An 18,978-nucleotide genomic window follows, 5' to 3' on the forward strand; every position below is an offset into this window, starting at 1 on the left:
TCTCCAGCAACCGTCATTCCGGTCCTACCGCGGCTGGAGAAAAAGTACAGGGCCCCTGATGATAGTCCTGCGTGCCTGGTTGGTCAACCAAAGCCGGACTCTGTGATCTCCCAGGCGGCACAATGGAAGTCTAAGAACCCTTCGGCTCCTCTGGCCTCTCCACCGGATAAAGAGGGTAGACACCTGGACAATGTTGGCAAAAGATTCTCGTCAATGTCAAGCCTCCTGGTTCGTGCATCCAATGCACTTGCAATTTTAGGACGATACAATCGGCAAATGTGGTGCGATGTGTCTCCGTTTGTAGACCAGTTACCAGAGAGTGCTAAGGCGGATGCAAGGAAGATCTTAGAAGAAGGGGAGCGATCTTCTGCGGAAATAATGGACTGCGCCATGGACATCGCCACTACTGCTTTTAGAGCTTTAGCAGGTTCGGCTGTCCTCTGGAGACATGGCTGGCTTTGGGCTACCTGGTTTCGCCCTGAAGTCGAAACAAAATATTGGGTTTGCCTTTTGATGGTGATATGCTTTTCGGAAAGCACATAGATGATGCCTTACAGGATATCAAGAAGGACACAGAAACAGCCATGTCCTTAGGCACTCTTCAATACCGTAAGGTACCATTCCGAGGAGCGAAAGGCAAGGGTTATTCAAATAGAGGAGAATACCAACAACGTTATTCCTCGTATTCCCAATCATCTCAAACCTACAGGCCTCAGTACTCACAAAGGTAGGGCTAATCTGCTTTTTTCTCTCGGCAGCCAACAAGAGGCTGTCAAGGTCGCCAGGGCAGAGATTCATCTAAGAGACAATAGTGGCCTTCTGGCTCTTTCTACTGTTCCTTCCCCTCCGGTAACCTCAGTGGGGGGCAGGATTTCTCATGGTCTGCGCAGCTGGGGGATCATTACATCAGACCAGTGGGTCCTGAATATCATTCGGTTTAGCCACACGTTGGAATTTCAACAGCTTCCTCCTTCCAGAGCTCCTCGCGCTACCGACGCAAAACATCTGCGACTTCTACGTCTCAAAGCCAACCAGTTATTCATCAAGGGGGCGATAGAACCTGTACCTCACTCTAAAAGAGGGAAAGGTTTTTACTCCAGGTTCTTCCTGGTTCGCAAGACGGAGGAGAAGTGGCGTCCAATATTAGATCCAAGGGAGCTCAACACCCATCTCATAAAGCTGTTATTCAGAATGGTCACCCTTCAGGCCATTCTACGTCTTCTAAATCCAGGGGATTACATGGCAACTCTGGACCTAGAGGATGCGTACTTCCATGTACCGATCCATTCAGCTCACAGGCGATACCTACACTTCACAGTAGCCAAGTGCCACTTTCAATTCAAGGTGCTGCCTTTTGGTCTCAGGTCCGCACTACAGATATTTACAAAAGTTCTTGCCCCAGTGGCGGCGTTTCTCAGAAGGCAATCTCTAGAGGTCTTTCCCTACCTAGACGATTGGTTGATAAAAGCTCAATCCTTTCAGGCAGCTTCCAAGGCAGTCGAAAGCTGCATTCAACTTTTCAACCAACTGGGTCTCCAACTCAACAAGTCCAAATCGGTCCTTCTCCCTTCCAGGTCGGCCAGGTTTCTGGGTTCCATTCTGGATACAAATCGTTGCAAAGCTTTCCCTTCGGAGGAACGACAGAAAAGACTTATTCTATCTGCTCGTCTCTTACAAAAGAGGAAATCTCTATCAGTCCGTCTCTACAAGTCCCTGCTAGGATCGATCGCATCTTGCATACCATTAATTCCACACTGCAGATTTCGAATGCGTCCACTGCAAGAGCAACTGGACAAAAAACGGTGCCAGGCGAAAGGCTCATTCGACGACAGGATAACAGTGACACCAGTAATGAGAAAAGCAAGCAACTGGTGGACGATAAAAGACAATATCTCAAAGGGTTTAACTTTCAAGCTCTCTCCATCTCCCATGGTTCTGACCACAGACGCCTCACTGGAAGGCTGGGGAGCAGTGTTGCAGGAGTTACACGTGAGCGGTCATTGGACGCCCGAACAGCGCAAGTTCCATTTCAATCTGATAGAACTCAGGGCAATTCACTTAGCTTTACAAGCATTCCTTCAGAGAATTCACAGACCTTCTCTACATTGAGCACAGTGCTGGTTCGCATGGACAATACGACGGCCATGCACTATATAAACAAACAAGGCGGGACAAGATCCCAGATTCTTTCAAGAGAAGCTCAAGAAATTTGGAACTGGGCGATTCTCCACAAGATTTTTCTTACAGTGGAACACCTTGCAGGTTCACTCAATACAACAGCAGATGCATTGAGTCGTCAATCAGTCACGAGTGGGAATTGGATCAGAACATTCTCGAGGAGGTATTCTTAGTTTGGGGTACTCCGACCATAGACCTGTTTGCATCACCAGAAAACAAGAAATGCCAATTCTACGCAAGCAGGGATCACCATCAAGGGTCATTGGGGAATGCTCTATCGATAGCCTTGTCCGGCGCATTTGTTTACGCCTTTCCTCCGATACCCCTACTTCCGAGACTGATCAGGAAATTCAAGGCGGAACCTTGCAAAATGATTTTGATCGCACCAGCGTGGCCCCAGCAGTTCTGGTTCACGGAGCTTCTCCTACTCTCTCAAGATCAGCCAATTCACCTGCGGCCCATACCGTCCCTTTTGACAATGTCTCAAGGTCAAGTGCTACATCCAGATCGGAGCCCACTCCAATTGACAGCGTGGCGCCTGAGCACAGAGAATTCCAGAATTTGAACCTCACTAAGGAGTGTAAAGAAATCCTGTCTCAGGCTCGTGCGCCAAGTACGAATAAGACTTACCGGGCAAAATGGAAAAGGTTCTGTCTCTGGTGCCATCTGCAGAATCTCCATGTATATACTTCAGCTCCGCATCAGATCTTACCTTACATTCTTTCTCTGGCTAAATCAGGTCTGGCTCATTCCTCTGTCAAAGTACATCTGGCGGTTATCTCTAGATTCAGGCGGACATCCTCAGGTCCTTCTCTTTGGTGGGCAAGAATTATCAAGCAATTCCTAAAAGGACTCTTCAGAGCTTTTCCTCCAGTCCGGCCGCCGCCTCCGGTCTGGCAGCTTAACTTTGTTTTGGCTCATCTCATGAGAACCCCATTTGAGCCGATTCACAGACGGATCTTAAATTTCTTTCATGGAAGCTGGCTCTTCTTTTAGCCTTAACATCGGCTAGGAGGATAGGTGAGCTCCAAGCACTCACTATTGTGGAAACCTTTTAAACAGTTCAAGAAAGATATTCTAATCCTTAGAACAAATCCAAAGTTCATTCCAAAGGTCCGGACGGATTTCCATTTGAATGAGCCGGTAGTTCTAAAATCTTTTTTCCCTCGATCAACTTCTCCAGCAGAAAGGTTGTTACATTCCTCGGATGTCCAGAGATGTTTGAAGTTTTATCTGGAACGCACAAAAAGCTTCAGGAAATCATCCCAACTCTTTATTTCCTACAGTGCTCCGCGGAAGGGGTTTCCGATTTTCATAACAAGGCATCTCTCGCTGGATTTCCAATGCAATTCATTTTTGTCACCAAGAAGCGGGCAAACCGCTGGAAAGACTTGTTCGGGCTCATTCGACAAGATCAGCCTCCTCATCTGTAGCCCTTTTCGCAGGAGTCCCGATCATAGACATTTGTAGAGCAGCTACGTGGAACAGTACCCACACGTTCACAAAGCATTACTGCTTGGGGTCTTCAATGAGGAGCGAAGCTGCAGTTGGGCAGGCAGTCCTGAGAAATCTTTTTCAGTGAGAGGTGAGCTTTTCCTACAATCCCTCCTTCCTATATTGCACATTTTGTTTCACATACTGTTTTCCTTTCAATAGTGGCAGGTTATGTTTGTTTCCTATGATAACAAGTGCGATAGGATGTATTGATGCTTATGTAACAAAATGTGCTGGTATTGATTACTGCTAGGTACTCTGATACAAAGCATGGGAATCTATGAAAGTTCCAATACTGGGGCAAGAAAACAAGTTACTTACCTGTAACTTTAGTTCCCCAGTATTGGTAACTTTCATAGATTACCATGCGCCCACCCTCCTCCCCTGGGAAAAGCTCAGCCTTTTACAGATGTAGTTACTGTTACACAACAGCTACGAAAATCTGAGGCTCTGAGGCTCTCTCAGGAAGGTTCTATGGGGTGAGGCTATTCTGATTGGTTGTTGCAACTTTTTTTTGTCTCTTTTCCAAAAAGAGGCGGATAGGCTACAAAATGAGATGAGGCCTAGGCCTAGGTTTCTCTTTTGTACCTACTGCTATGGTATTTTCTATTAACCGAGGCTCCCATTCCGACGACGGGGAATGATACAAAGCATGGGAATCTATGAAAGTTACCAATACTGGGGAACCAAAGTTACAGGTAAGTAACTTGTTTTCTTATTTGTTCATCACGCAGATTGCTTCAGGACTTTAGCATAAGTTGTTCACACATTTTTTAACAATACCTTCATGAAAAATTGCTTTTCAAGAGTTGTCCATATTTACTAGCTTATATAAAGAAGCGTGCAGTTTATATGCTCTTCACACAATGGGCATGATAGTCCATTCTGCTTTTTTGTTTAGTGTTCCCTGAATAAAGTGAACTGAATTACTTCTAGGCACTGCACCTTTTAGCATTTGAATTTAATGCTCATGTAAGTTCTGGACCGAGGCTATCTGAAACTAAAATGTGTTCCCGGTAGTAAATGTTATGCACCATTGTCAAGCAACCCCGTCATTGGGAGTCTGGTAGGGATGGGTTTGGGGATGTCTGACACAGATTCTGTGCATGCCTAAGTAACTTTGAGCCTCTTCCACTGGACGCAACCACTGAAAGATTACGTTTGTCAGTAACAAAAACTACCTTGGGTTTATAAACATGAAGATCGTTTGAATCCTCTTGAAACAAGGGTCTCTGATATGGATGAAACACAGGCCACAAAGAGCGAACACCTCCTGCGTATGGATAAAGTTCTCAAACTGATTAAAGCGAAAAAAAAAGAATTGGAAGCGCCATTGCGACACAATATTAGTCGCATCTCTGGGGTCCCAGAATACAAGGTTATAGTCCAAATGGAGGACTATGTCTAAACCATGCTGCGAGAACTCTTAGGAGAGACCCTATCACCGAACTTCATCATGGAGAGAGCCCATCACTCTCTCATGCCTCTGCCACCGGGCGCCCCTGCTCGCCCCATAGTTGCAAGACTTCTAAACTACAAAGACTGCGATGCGCCTGGCCCGGGAGCGCCGTGAAGTAGAATACCAGGGCAATATTCTCTCCTTTTAACCTGATTTCACTTTTGCGGTACAAGCTGCCCGGAGAGAATTTATGCCTGCCAAGAGAAATTGTGAATTGCACACAAAGGGAAATCTCACCATTTTACTGACCCAAAGGCCACTCTTAAATTTGCTAAAAGCATCATGGCTGAGGTGAAGTGCCCTCAGTCATCTCCACAGTGCAAGCAGGGATCCCATCTTGATAAACCTGATTGACCATGAGATCTTTGTGGCTTACCGCTGCATAATATCCATCCCATCTTTGCGAGGGTCAGCGCTGGCATCACCGAAAACCAACCATGCGTTTTGGGGTTGGAGTGGGTGGGTTGTTTGCTGTATGTTATTGTTGTTTTTTTCTTCTTTGTGGCAGGTCCTCTGCACAGTACTCACACTATCCAGACACCTTCAGCCAGTGTCTCATTGTAATCCGCCCCCTGATCCTCCTCATTCACATCCCTGGCAGGACACCCCTTCTGTCCCCTACCCACAACAGTAGCTTGAGGGTCCTCCTTACAGCTTTCTGCACTCCCCAGCCTTCGCAGACAGTAACTCACGGGATTCCAATGTTCCCTCCTCCCTACCATTTTCCCTGGCAGAATTTCCTGTTTATGCCTCCTCATGATTTACATCCAGGCCTATCAGGCTCAGACTTCACATTCCCTGATACTTATTCCCAGACACTATGATGACAGCCACTAGGTGCCTGTTGGTGAATGTTCGCGGGCTGAGTAACCAGTAGAAGGCCAGATTAGTAGACACCTACCTTACCAGACACCACATCGACATCTGATCCTTCAGGAACTCCACCTCACTCTGTTGACATCCTCCTGCCTCAGGGCGGGCTGGGGTGCAGAAACGCATGCATCCCTATGCTCCAAATACACGTGAGGGATTGCCATAATTATGGGCCTACCCTGGCACCTGACTCAAGCTATATGGGACGCTACGTCCTCCTACCTGGTTCATTACACTGCCACCCGGTTATACTGGCCGCCATCTATGGCCTAAACACTGACTGCCTGGATTTCTTTGCAGACATATGCTGACAAATGGCTAGTTTGGGCCAGGCGCTGTGATATGGTGGTGTAACTTTACTATAGTACTGGACCTAAATTTGGCGCTCCCCTTCGACCACATCTCAGCACAGTTGCACACCTTAATTAGCGATAATTGCCTTGCAAGTGTTTGGAGATACATGTATGGGTGCAGTAGGGAGGGCACCTGCATTACATTGGCACATGGCATGTGGTCGTGTATAGATTATTGGTTGACCACCCATGATGTTTTCACATGGACCACTGCAGTGTCACACCTAGCCGTAAACGCACTCCGGTACTCCTGGAACTTTCCCTGCCACCGGCCACTCTGTGGGCATTCACATGGTGACTGCCCCTTGGGGCACTTCGAGACAGTCTTTCGAACTGAGATCCGTACTGCCATCATTGACTACTTTTCCACCAACGAGGGTTCAGTTTCTTCCCCATAGATTTTATGGGAGACCTTTACGGTTGTGATTTGGGGCGTGTGCATCGCAAAGCAATCCGGTGTTTTCAAGGCGATCAGAACGCACCTTGATAGGCTGGAGCGTGAATTCTGAGCACTCAAACTAGATTACTATGTCTCTGAGGATCCCGTCACCATGGCAACCTTTTTGCAAAAAAACTCATTGACTATAACCAAGAGGCAGGGCAAGAGTTAAAGTACTTGACATGTGAAGTGATGGCATTTCACAATGGTGAACATTCCCTAACATGCTCTGCAAGCCGTGGGCTTCAGCCTATGTAGTAGAACTACTTAATGATCGACTGGAGTGACCATCTACCCCTACCAGTTTGCTAAACATTATGATCTCCTTCTATGCTCAACTCAATCAGGCGATAACAGTACCAAGCAGGGAGGAGCTTCTACTTACCCAGACACTATACAATTACTCTGGCTCGACCGCGCTCATCACCGAAACTTTGATTCCCCCTTCATGGAGTATGAATTACTACGTGTCATACAGAGCCTTTCCAACGATGAGGCAGCTGGTGTAGGTGGGGTTACAACTTCATTTTACAAGGAATATGCTGCCTTACTGATCCCTCACTTACTCGCTATGTTTGAGGCTTCTCTGGAATCGCCTGAAGTGCCACCATCGCTTTGTGAGGCAGTCATCATTATGATACACAAACTCGACAAGCCAGCGAACGGGCGCAATTCCTATACATCACTGTCAATGATAAATGTTGGCAATAAAATACTCGCTAAACTCACTGCCAACCACCTCCTCTCTCTTTTTTCAGACATAGTAATCCCAGATGAATCGGGGTTTGTGCCGGGGCGGTCCCCAGAATGCAATCTTCTCACACTGTTCGCTATTATACACAGCATGGAAGCATGGAGCCCAATCTTGCTGCAATTGCTGCTCTACTATATGCCACAAAGGAGTTTGATTAGCAGGATTGGCCTTTCCTATTATTTCTTCTTTCCTGTTTGGGCCCAAATCCGTGTTTTGTGCACCTTATCAAAGTAGTATATACTTCTCCAATGGCCAGACAATGCTTAAACAAGATGATACCAGACCCGTTTCCGATCACATGCAGTACTCAGCAGGGTTGCCCCCTTTCGCCAGTCCGTTTTGCGGTTGTGATGGAGCCGCTGGCTGCCTGGTTGCGACAGCATCACACACACCGTGGTCTTAACTTTACAGTGTGCAGGATCTTAATCTCCATGTACGCTGACGACATCACACTTTGGGTCCAGGACCCTCAAGAGAATTTGACCCAATCATGAAAAGTTATTAGATTTGTCATCCACTCAGGCATTCATATGAACTGGGCTGGATCAATCCTCATGGTCTGGGACTACCGGCCACCCCCCTCCTTACTACACAAATTGCCTTACTTAATTCAGCAAGTCAACACATGGGTCTTTGGAAGGCAGGGGTCAAGGGACCCCTGGCCGTATTTATTAAAATATGAAAATAAAATGAAAATTTTAATAAAATAAACATTTTTGACAATTATTGAATGCACCTTTCAGAACATTAGATTACATCCATTTTGACATTGTAAGATGGGCTAACCTTAACAAATATCTAGTACAGCGTGTTTCCTAACCGAATCTAAACATTCTGAAAATTAAGCATTCTAATAATTAAGTCGGACGGCAAGGTCGCTAACCGGTGTCAGATCCTTTACAGCTACGCTCTCACGTTCGAGATGCGCATGCGCAACCCAGGGCACGTTTCACCCTGTGCGCTCTGAACTCCATTAAACCATAACAGGAGGGCCCACACTTGCGCACCTTGATGACGTCATAGTGTCTGTGAGGGGTGGCTACCAGCCTGAGGAAAGCGTAGACTCCATCCCCCGCACCCTTCTAAGTAATGGATATCATATCCTGCCCCTGAAGTTCTGGGAGAGACCAATCCCTCCCGACGGGCGGCCCTTTCGTGAATGGGCCCGCCCCCCCCAAGGACCTTAAAATGCTGCTCACCGATTATGACCTTACCGCCAGACCCACATAATAAATACGACATTGCTATTCTAAGAGGGAAAAAAGGGGCCTAAGGAGAAAGTTAGTAAAAAAAAAACCACAGCAACAAACAAAAACATCTACATTTGTACATTTCCTGTAAAACGGGAAAAAAGGCCTAAGGAGAGAATTAGTTAAAAAACCACAGCAAAGCACACAACATTTACAACTGTACATTTTCCTGTAAACGGGAAAAAGGCCTAAGGAGACAATAAGTTAACACCACAGCGAAGCACCAAGCACATATATACCTGCATATCCCACCTGTGAACGGGGGGGGGGGAACGCCCGAGGCAGCAATCATACCATTCTTATGATCAAGTGACAACCTTTAACAGTATACCTACCATTGTCATTACCCAATTCGCTAACCAAGGGGATGGAGGGTGGGGAAAATGAAAGAGCCCCACGGTGGGGCGATGAGCGAGCCCGGGGAGCGCGGTCACAAAGAGGCCGCTTCCCGCGCTCCCCAGGCTCTTAACCCCTTCGTGGTCGCGGCCCCGCCCCCCCCCGGCCCGGAAGCACAAAACGACTTCCGGGGCAAGGGGGCGGGACAAGCCACCACGACGGGGCCGGGATATGGGAGGGGCCGGGCCCTGCCATGCCTGCGTGGGGGCCGATTGGCCCCCCCTTTTCTTTATCCACTTACTGCATGTACGCTACTGTTTCAATCTGAGCATCACGGCTTCCGGCTCGGCTGCAACATAGGTGAGCTGTGGTGTGCTAATTACGGTAAGGCCATATCCTGGTTAGAGGAAAGAACCTCAACATGGAACTGGCTTCCTTTGTTCCTGACAGGACGATTAGCAATTGCCAAAATGTCTGTGTTACCGAAATTCCTATACCTCTTCCTTAACATCCCCATGGCACTCACTGCGCAATTTCTTCAGCGCCTGCGCTCAAACCTGATATCACTGGTGTGGGCTCGAAAGCAAACAAGAATTGCATGGGAAATATTCACACTACGGTTGCGACAGGGTGGCCTTAAAGCACCAGACATTCCTTTTTTATGCACTTTGCTCTCAGGCTCAGTATCTTCATTTTTGGCTATACCCCACACGCTTCCAGCCACATACGGCGGTAGAGGCGGACGTGGCGTCCCCCCTGGGAGCTACCTAGTGCGCTCTATCAGGCTTACAAGACTCCACACACAGATACTAATTTGGTGGAGTGTGTTCGATGGTTTTAGGACCGCCTGCAACGAGGAGCTCGACTGCCGTGCATCTGCGCCCCATCCCTCCCCTTAGCAAACAAACCACTGCTGCCAGCCCTGCTGGATGACGTGTCAGAGCGCAAGCACACAAGAGGAAACAACTCACTTTCGCCTACTTGTACCCTGATGGTCAATTCCTCCCTCTATCTGCCCTGAACAAACTCCTGCGCCCCACTGCACTAGACATCTTGTTCTATCACCAGATTTGTGCCACATGCTGAGCAATACATGACACATTCCCAGAACCTCCGCCTATGCTACATGCCCTTGAGCACATTCTGATGAACGCCTCCCCTCACAAACAGGTCACCCACCTAACACGGTAATGCAAGACAAGGAACCAATCTGTACCCCTACAGTCTGAGCTACTTGCGCACTAAACACCAACTCACCCCCAACCCCCACCCTCCGTCACAGATGAGCTGCAGACCTACTGCTGCAAGCAGACCGCTGCTCTCTCGCCTAACTACAGACTGAAATGAATTCATTTCAAGCTTCTCCACAAGCTCTACCGCACACCGACACAATTACAACGCATGGGACTGGTGGCAGAGGTGCGCTGTGTGAGGTGTTTGGCGCCCCAGGCTTCTTTTCTACATCTCGCTTGTGACTGCCCACGGGTGGCAGACAATTGGAGGGCAGTGTATCATACCCTGCAACAGATTACTGGGAATATGACTAGTTATTTCGCATGCCATTACTTCGCATGGCTTTACTACGCGGTTATTGCTTAGCAATAACCGTTATTACGCACGTTTTTAGTTCGCATACCATTACATTGAAAGTGTTAATGTATACGAAGTAAAAACTTGCCTAGTAATAAAAATGGTTTGCGGAATAACGTGTCATATTATAAAAAGACATTTAACCCCTTTTTTTAAATGTTTAAAACACAACACTACAATAACTAATAAATAGAAATACACTACTCTACACATCTAAAAATGGAAACACTACCAAAACACTCAAACACTAAACTACCTTACAATACTGAAACAACACTACACTACCCTAAACCATAAATCACTACCCCCTGCACGAACATACGCATTCACCCACTCCGTTCCCTACACTTATTCACTACCCATCACAACCCCAACACTACACTAAACACTAAAACAGCAACCTACATTACACTAACACCACAACACTACCCTAACCCATAAACACTACCCCTAGCACGACCCTGCCCTCTACCCCAGTCCTGTCCCTACTCCCAAAGACCCCCGACACTACCCTAAAACACTAACCCCTGCACAACACTACCCCTACCCCCAGTCTGTCCCCTTCACTGAAACACTACCCTGCACGACTCCTTGGCAGTACCCTAAACCTTAAAACACTACCCAAACACTACTACACTACCCTTAACCCTAAAACACAAACCCCAGCACAACCATGCTCCTACCCCCAGTCCATCCCCTACACGAAAACACTTCCCTGCACTACAGAAACACCTCAACACTGCCCTAAAACACTCCCCCAGCACGACCCTGCCCCTAGCCCCAAGTCGGTCCCTACACTAAAACACTACCCTACACTACACCAACACCACATCACTACCCTAAAACCCTCCACCCAGCACGACATTGCCCCTACCCCCAAGCCGGTCCCTACACTAAAACACTACCCTGGACGACCCCCACAACGCTACCCTAAAACACTACCCTACACTACACAAATACCACAACACTACCCTAAACCCTAAAATACTACCCCCAGCACGACCCTGCCCCTACCCCCAGTCCTGTCCCTACACCTAAACACTACCCTGTCCAACCCCCTCATGCTATCCTAAACCAAAATACACTACTCTACACTACAAAAGCACAACTACTCTACCCTAAAATCAAAAAGTCTACCCCCTCCCCCTAACCCTTAAATACTGCACAGCCCCTCTCACCTCTCTCTCCTTGGTTTCTCTCTTCTCATTCAGCCGTGCTCCCTCTTCTCCAGGCTTCCAGCGTCAGTTGTGCACGTCGTTGTGTGGAAACAGAAGCGCGTCCGTTTCCACACAGTGATGTTGATAGCCTTTGCTTTGCAAGCATTACAACGCATGCGATGTTACAACTTGCGTAGTAAAGTCTACGCGTTGTAACATCGCATGTGTTGTAACGCGTTCGAAGTAATGGTATGCGGACTAAGATCCGCATACTAATGGCTGTTTACAGATTACTGGCCATTCCATACCGCAGACCCCGATTATATGCCTTGTGGGCTATGTCAAAGATATCCCTCCTGAAACTCGATGCCTCACAGTCATGCTCTTGCTTCTGGCTAAGCGTTGAGTTCCCATGAACTGGAAAAGTAAACCTGCGCCCAAAGGCAAGTCCTTGGCTGTAGGATGCAGCCTAATGTCAAGAGCAACCGGCGAACCACTGGGAACTAATGCTGCCGACATCTCGCCCTAAAGATATCTGGGAACCACTGCTATTGTATCTACGAATGACACCCCGTAACCTCCTCCCACTCCCCACCCCTATCGATGGCAGATGGGGACTTGCCTGCTGACGCCCGTTCCCTGCAGCAGCAGCACCTCTATAGGTACAACTGCACAATGGAAGGGTGTTGGACCCTCCCTTGATATGACGCCCTATTGGTGGAGTGCCACTCAACTCCACAACTTTGAGGCATCCGGACTCCCCCAAGCTCTGTCTCTAACTCACAGGCTCAGTTAAACTGTCAAATCTATCTGTCATTATTTGTAACCTTGTGATGCACCTGTTGAATTGACCTGCCTCTCCCCTCCTCTGTTCCCCTCTTCCCCTCTTCTCCTCTCCCCCCCTTCCCCCTACCCTCCTCGTTGTCCTTTTCCTCCCCATTCTCTGTTGCTCGTTTTGTGGCCCCCGCCTCTATGTTGTTCTTTATAACAAATGCTAATGAATCCAATTACATTTTTTTAACTACCTTCAGGTGCACGCTTCGGCAGTATGTACTAACATAAACACAGTCTGTTCCATACTCCAGTTCAAGCTGCAAAGCACGGTATAGGCCCAAAGGTACAGAACACTACACTGTTTTTGCTCTCAGCCCAACCCTGAGAGCAAAACCAAATCACCAACTAGTCATAAATCAGAACATGAAATGTCCAGGTGAGTCTTTGATGGAGGACGGACAAGGAGGGTGTTCCGATGGCTCACCACTTGCAATTCGACTGGAGACAGAACCAGTTCCACCTTTCATCCTTCCAAGTTGATAACGCGAAAATGACTACCAATAAATGTGGTCACATTGACACCTGTTCTACCAAACGGCTAAACTGTATGTGCCCTTTATAAAAAGCAAGTCGTATAAGGGTGTACCCCATTGACATTGGCATCTGACTGCTCTTGACGTGCCCCTCTGACTAACTTTAACGTCCACCTCTGACTACCCTTGACGTCCACCTCTGACTACCCTTGACGTGCAATATAGCACACCTTGCTTTCCGTCATGAGTTTCCTGCCAACTCCAACCTCAGTCATACCACATCATTGTTGGGCCCTTAGACAGCCAAGCAAAGGACGAACCTCGCATCCTGGTCTACTGCTGACCACAGCACAAGGTCTGTCTCTCATACCTCTAACTAAGAGCTTCATAGAGACCATCCTTTTAAGGTAAGGAAGCATATTAAACTAAGCTGGCATAAATGTAAATAAAGTGGTAGCCCAGTGCTCTGAAGGCGCTATAAAAATACCTGACATAATTAATGAAGCCTGGTCAGTAACTGAGCAAAAGCTGTAGTTCTGAATTAATAAATGCACTTCTAATGCTCTTTAAAATAATTACATACAGGACAATGCATTCCTGATCTGTACATTATAAGAATGTGCATGCCACTGAGGATGTACATGATGGAGTACACTATTCTGAACAGTACCACAAGGACCATATGGATTTCCGTTGAAGCAATTGACATGTTCATCCGAGTCAGGAAAAGTTCATGTTTAGAAAGTTTTTGTTTTTGGAAAGGGACACTCTCCTCAGAGCAGAGGACGAGACCGCCAGCGTTGCAGCAGCCCGGTGATTTTGTCATCGTGTTAATCATGTGTCATAGTCCAGTCCCGAATTATAAAACTATAGGGCAGGATCTCCCAACCAGAGGGCTTTTGAGACGAACTCCAGCGCCATTTCAATAGCATGTCTATGTACGCATGATAATTCTCTTAATAAAAATGCTAACTCTTTAATAACGTACGCACGATAAAATAAATCGTTTATGTAACCCGCATTCAACCCATCGCTTAAACTAGTTGTCACAAAAGTTGACATTACTTAGCTGAATGAACTTCAGGGTATCAATGCAGCAGGATGAAAGGCTGGGCCTGGCCTCACATATTTTAGTGAACACCAGATTGGAGCAGGAACAATAAACTGATGTCTTTCAGTCGACGCAAGTATTACTTTTCACCAGAAAGCTGCATTTTATTGAGATAGACTGCACGCATTTCACTAAAAGTAGTTAATTTGGATACTCTTTGGCAAATTATACCCAGCTCCTCCCACCCACCGACTCCATCTTTATCGTTTCAAGATGCCAGCCCCTTTATGAATCACTCTTATAAACGACCACAGATAAATCGGAAGCCAAACAACTTTCCAGGCGCATTACTGATATAGTCGGTGACCATCACATGTTTTGCTTACTCTTTGTGTTACTGCAGCCCTCTGGATTTAAAGTCCCCTATAACGTCTCCCGTTCTTGTGCTCTCTTGTGGCTTGAGTAAGCTTTGGTTTGTAAAACGGACTGGCTGCCTGGTGTTGTAGGAGGGCTTTAGTGTCGGTCAGTTCGGTTTTGAAGTAAATTAAGTACTGGCTGGAAGTTGAAAGGAGGTGAGCTGTTGGGATTTTTAGTGACAGAATCAAGAACAGACAAAGCTGCCAGTCATCAAATTGCTGCAGAGGAGTTTGTAAATGAGATTCGTAAGCGTTTGGAAAATTGGGCCAGAAGAGTGATCAAGTGAACGTAATATGAGATTTAGGGGCATGGGAGGGAAATGGAAAGTAATATGTGGGGTACAGGTGAATTAGAGAAGTGATCAGAACTCGATGGCAGTGGGATTGGAGTGCGGCTATGAGCGCATCTGGTGTGATGGGACATGGGGCATTATTGTAAGTCCATAAAGGTGTCACGGTGTGGTGGAACAGTAAATCCAGGAGATGCAGTCTAGAATTGGAGGGAGCTTAGGTTTAGAAGGGTTGTTGATGTCCGTGAAGCAGTGTAAGATTGTGCATAATGTGGTGGATAAAACGTGATTCCAAACTAATTTTTTTTTTTTTTAAGACTGACATTGTAGCCTAGGGCCCGGAAAATGGGATGAATGGCCTGCTTTGTTTAAAACAAGTGAGCAACTAGGTTCTAGAAGTGAGACGCAGGTGAGGTGTCCGAAGCAGTGCTAGATGGAGTATACTCTTGGAGCTGGGGATTGAGAGAACAAGTATACAAAGTGAAAAGGGGAAAGGGATTGATTGTGCAACGAGATCAGGAGTGCAAACGATAACATGGAATTTGGCACGCCAGCAAAGACATAGAGGCAGCTGAGTCAGAGCAGAGGTATTGCTTGCACCTATGCCATGGCTGGAGCCAAGCCTTGGAAAGATTTGCTATGTTAAGTCTCCAACAAACACCATGTTAGAATATGATGTACTGTTTCATTTTTAAATGATAAAAATATTAATTTTTTTAACAAGTGTGTTTCTGTTCAATACATGATTAGACTATTTGAGTGCATTGAGTGACATTTACAGAAGGCAATAGTTTCTAAAAAAAACGGCATTATGCAGTTAAAGTGCTATTGCCTCGGGTGCCTTGCTTAGCTTTAGTTTGGCAAACATGCGCTATTTCTAGATTAAAAATTAGGTTATGACTTTCACTTGAGCAAAAAATAGTAGCCTGAAGCAGCTTGGCTCCATCTATGAATTCACAATGTGTTTTCCAAGTTTATAAGTTTATCTAAAAGAAGAGAAACAAACAGTCATGTTTAAAAAGTGTATCTGACTCATCCTGTTAGCGAGGGAAACCTCGCAAAGCTTGGGCAACTAGCTGAGGTTGTCAGAGCCGTCTCAAACCTATTTTCTCCCTCTCTGTTTAGTTTCACATACCAGCGATCATCCTGCCGATCTGTCTCCTTTCCGAAGAGCCACTTCCTTGCGAGATTCAGTGAAAAGGTTCACAGAGGAGCCGACCGAGCAGCCTACCTTGTTTGGTAGCAGATTTGCAAGTCCGAGAGGAGACAGCAGAACCAGAGGCAACCGTATCCTTCAGCAACAACAGCAACTGCTCCAGTCAGCCAGCCCTTCTCTCCGAAACAAGGACTCCCGCCTACTCTCCAACACCCGAGAATGGACACCAGGGAGATCTACTGCCGACAGCCTCCCTCAGAAGAGGCTCGATATATCTTCGAAGAACGGAAGTAAAGATAACACAGAAGACTATACTCTCAATCCAAAACATGGACTCAAAACGGGGGTGCAAGGCCTCTCAGTTCAGCAGCGAATAAAAGAAAACCAGAAGTGCGTCAGTGAAACTGATGGTGCCTCCCACAGCAAACCAGGTACCAAAGTCACCTCCTCAGACGACCAAAGCTATAGGACAGAATCGTTTAAAGGTGCATTCATCAGTGACACTGGGGGTAAGAGCAACTCATCAAAAGAGGAGGGTGTGGAGAGTTGCACGCTCCATCAGCAGAACTCACAAGGGCACACTCTCATTGGAAGGAGTAAAGACAGCCAATCGGAGGGCACTCCGGTGACATCACAGAGGGGGCACATTAAGAACAGTGAGAGAAGTTGGGAAGCATCAAAGGACCCTAGCACTCTCCAGGCTACCACAACAAATAGTCTTCCTTCCAAGTCGTTGAATTCGTGCACCTCCCAAGACACTCCTACTCCAGGACCAGGCAAGGATCGGCTAACAAACTCGAGAGAAAGCAGATTCACTGGGAGTAAGAAGGTCTCTGCCGACCTCGAGCACGAAAACGACATGAAAACACTGCTTACTATCGAGATCAAAGATGGAAGGAACCAGTCAACCAGCAGCAGAATCATTGGCACACCCGGAAACCAAAGAGCAGGTGAGTCTCCCCTCAACGTTAATTTTGTTCTTTGCATTTTAAAACAAACATACAATGACATTGGTCTCCATGAAGGTTTTTACACTGCATCATGTTATTATAAAACATATCTTAACTCCATATTTATATTCGCATGGGTTCGGATTTGGTGGTGTTGATGTAATTCCACTTTCAACTCTTTCTGTTTTCCAAACATAGAATTATGTATCTTCTATATGTGTTCTATTTAATCTGTCTATATCTAAGATCGGTCCTCCTGGCTGTTTTGTATCATGTAACTTCAACAACCCTGACATTGCTCAGCGCTTGCTTTCTATGCTTTCTTTGAACCGGTTGCAATCCTTGTATTTTATCCTGCCTGTGCCATTTTTAAACTCTCAGACTGTCTTGCCTCGTATCTTTTTGTGTAGTTTAACTGTAAAATAATTTCCTCCGTGATCTTTGTTATCATTTAGCCTTTAGCTCTTTGTTTTCTGAGTATGGCTACAACTCAGGGCGGGCTGGAGTAAACGTGTTGCAAATACGCTGGTTCTATAAAAGCAAAGAAAAGAGGCTTTTAATTTTTAACATTTCTCATCACGCTAGATTTCTCTTCAACCATTTATGTAGGAGTTTGGATTCACTTCTTTAAACCATCAGGAGTCACAAGAGCTCTTTTCATGCATTATCTGTAACTTTTAACTCACTTTCTCATCTCTCTGCCCCCACATAACCGAGGAACTTTTGATTAAATCCTTCTGCCTTTTCATCTGTTACAATCCTTCTCCTAATTCTTTTTTAATGATTACATGTTTCTTACCTCCTGCTTTCCTGCTTCCTCCTCACAGCTCTGTCTCACTTAATTTTGCCCAGCTTTCCACATTTGTATTCTACTTGGCTGCTCCTGTAACTCCACCCACCCACCTTCTCATCTATTCCAACTTTATTCTCTAATTTGCCTGTTTTTTTCTTTTTATATACCTCCATATTTGAATTAATTGATTTCCAGGCCGAAGGCGTTCTATCTTGTAAGCTACTGTCCTCTTCCCATCACGTAGACCTCCCTGATCGCAGATGAGCACTGCTTCAGGCTTCATTAAATGAATACATCTAGTCCTGCCAATTTGGCAGCAAAGAACAATTCATAAAACTGCCATATATGAACACATAGAGGGCATGCAGATTTGTGCTACATATTCGTGCAGTTTTACATGGCCAGCGGCACAGATCTGCTGTTGTTTATGTACGTGTATATATATATATATATAGAATATAGTCACTAAGGAGACAGTACGAATAAGTGTATATTTAGCATTAATATTTAGCAGCCCATCACTATATTGAATTACTGTTTTGTATTCTACACCTAGCAAATGCATACAAAATTGTTTACTGTGGCAGCAAGAAAGAGCTTTATGTGGACATGTGAATTACTTCCAATATAGTTTGATGTGCAACATATTTTTTTTTGTCCCTAAACATAACTTTCTACTAAAGGCTTCAGATAGTTCAATGCATTCACAAGTTATGCGTATTGCAGCTATATGCATGTCACTAAAGGTAGGAAAGTATTTTACATAGAAATCTAAACTCTCAAATACGGTGCATAGTCCAAGCTGAAGGTCTTTTGCTCAAGGTGAATGTCTTACACAGCGTACCTGTAGATATATTTATTCACAGCATGGGTACTCAACAAACATTTTCCTAGGGGCCACAAATTTGGTCTGGGATGTGACTGAGGGCCACGTTGATACCAGCAAGGTGGCGTTCAGGGTTTGGGGAGGAGTTTGTGGTAAGGTGGGTGTAAGAGAAGCTAGGCGTTACATCTAGTGTCTCAATTGCATTAAGGGAAATCCCAGCTTCTCCGCTTAACTAAATTGTGTGATCCTAGGTAATTATTGTTTCCCTTTCCGGCCTTTTTCCTTCATTATCCGATATGAAGACGT

The 18,978-nt window shown here is 46.0% G+C and overlaps 1 protein-coding gene across 2 annotated transcripts in view; it reads left to right on the forward strand.

Annotated features, from left to right (window-relative positions):
* Positions 1 to 18,978, forward strand: part of SMTN (smoothelin) — a 1,042,724-nt gene that overhangs the window by 618,332 nt on the left and 405,414 nt on the right. For both annotated transcript variants that reach the window (XM_086943175.1, XM_086943174.1), the window contains exon 10: positions 16,073 to 17,053. In XM_086943175.1, coding sequence (XP_086799301.1) covers positions 16,073 to 17,053 — 981 coding nt within the window. The remainder of the gene's footprint in view (positions 1 to 16,072; positions 17,054 to 18,978) is intronic.

Source organism: Lissotriton vulgaris, chromosome 11 (assembly GCF_964263255.1).
Source record: "Lissotriton vulgaris chromosome 11, aLisVul1.2, whole genome shotgun sequence".
In the NCBI taxonomy this organism is placed as follows: Eukaryota; Metazoa; Chordata; class Amphibia; order Caudata; family Salamandridae; genus Lissotriton; species Lissotriton vulgaris.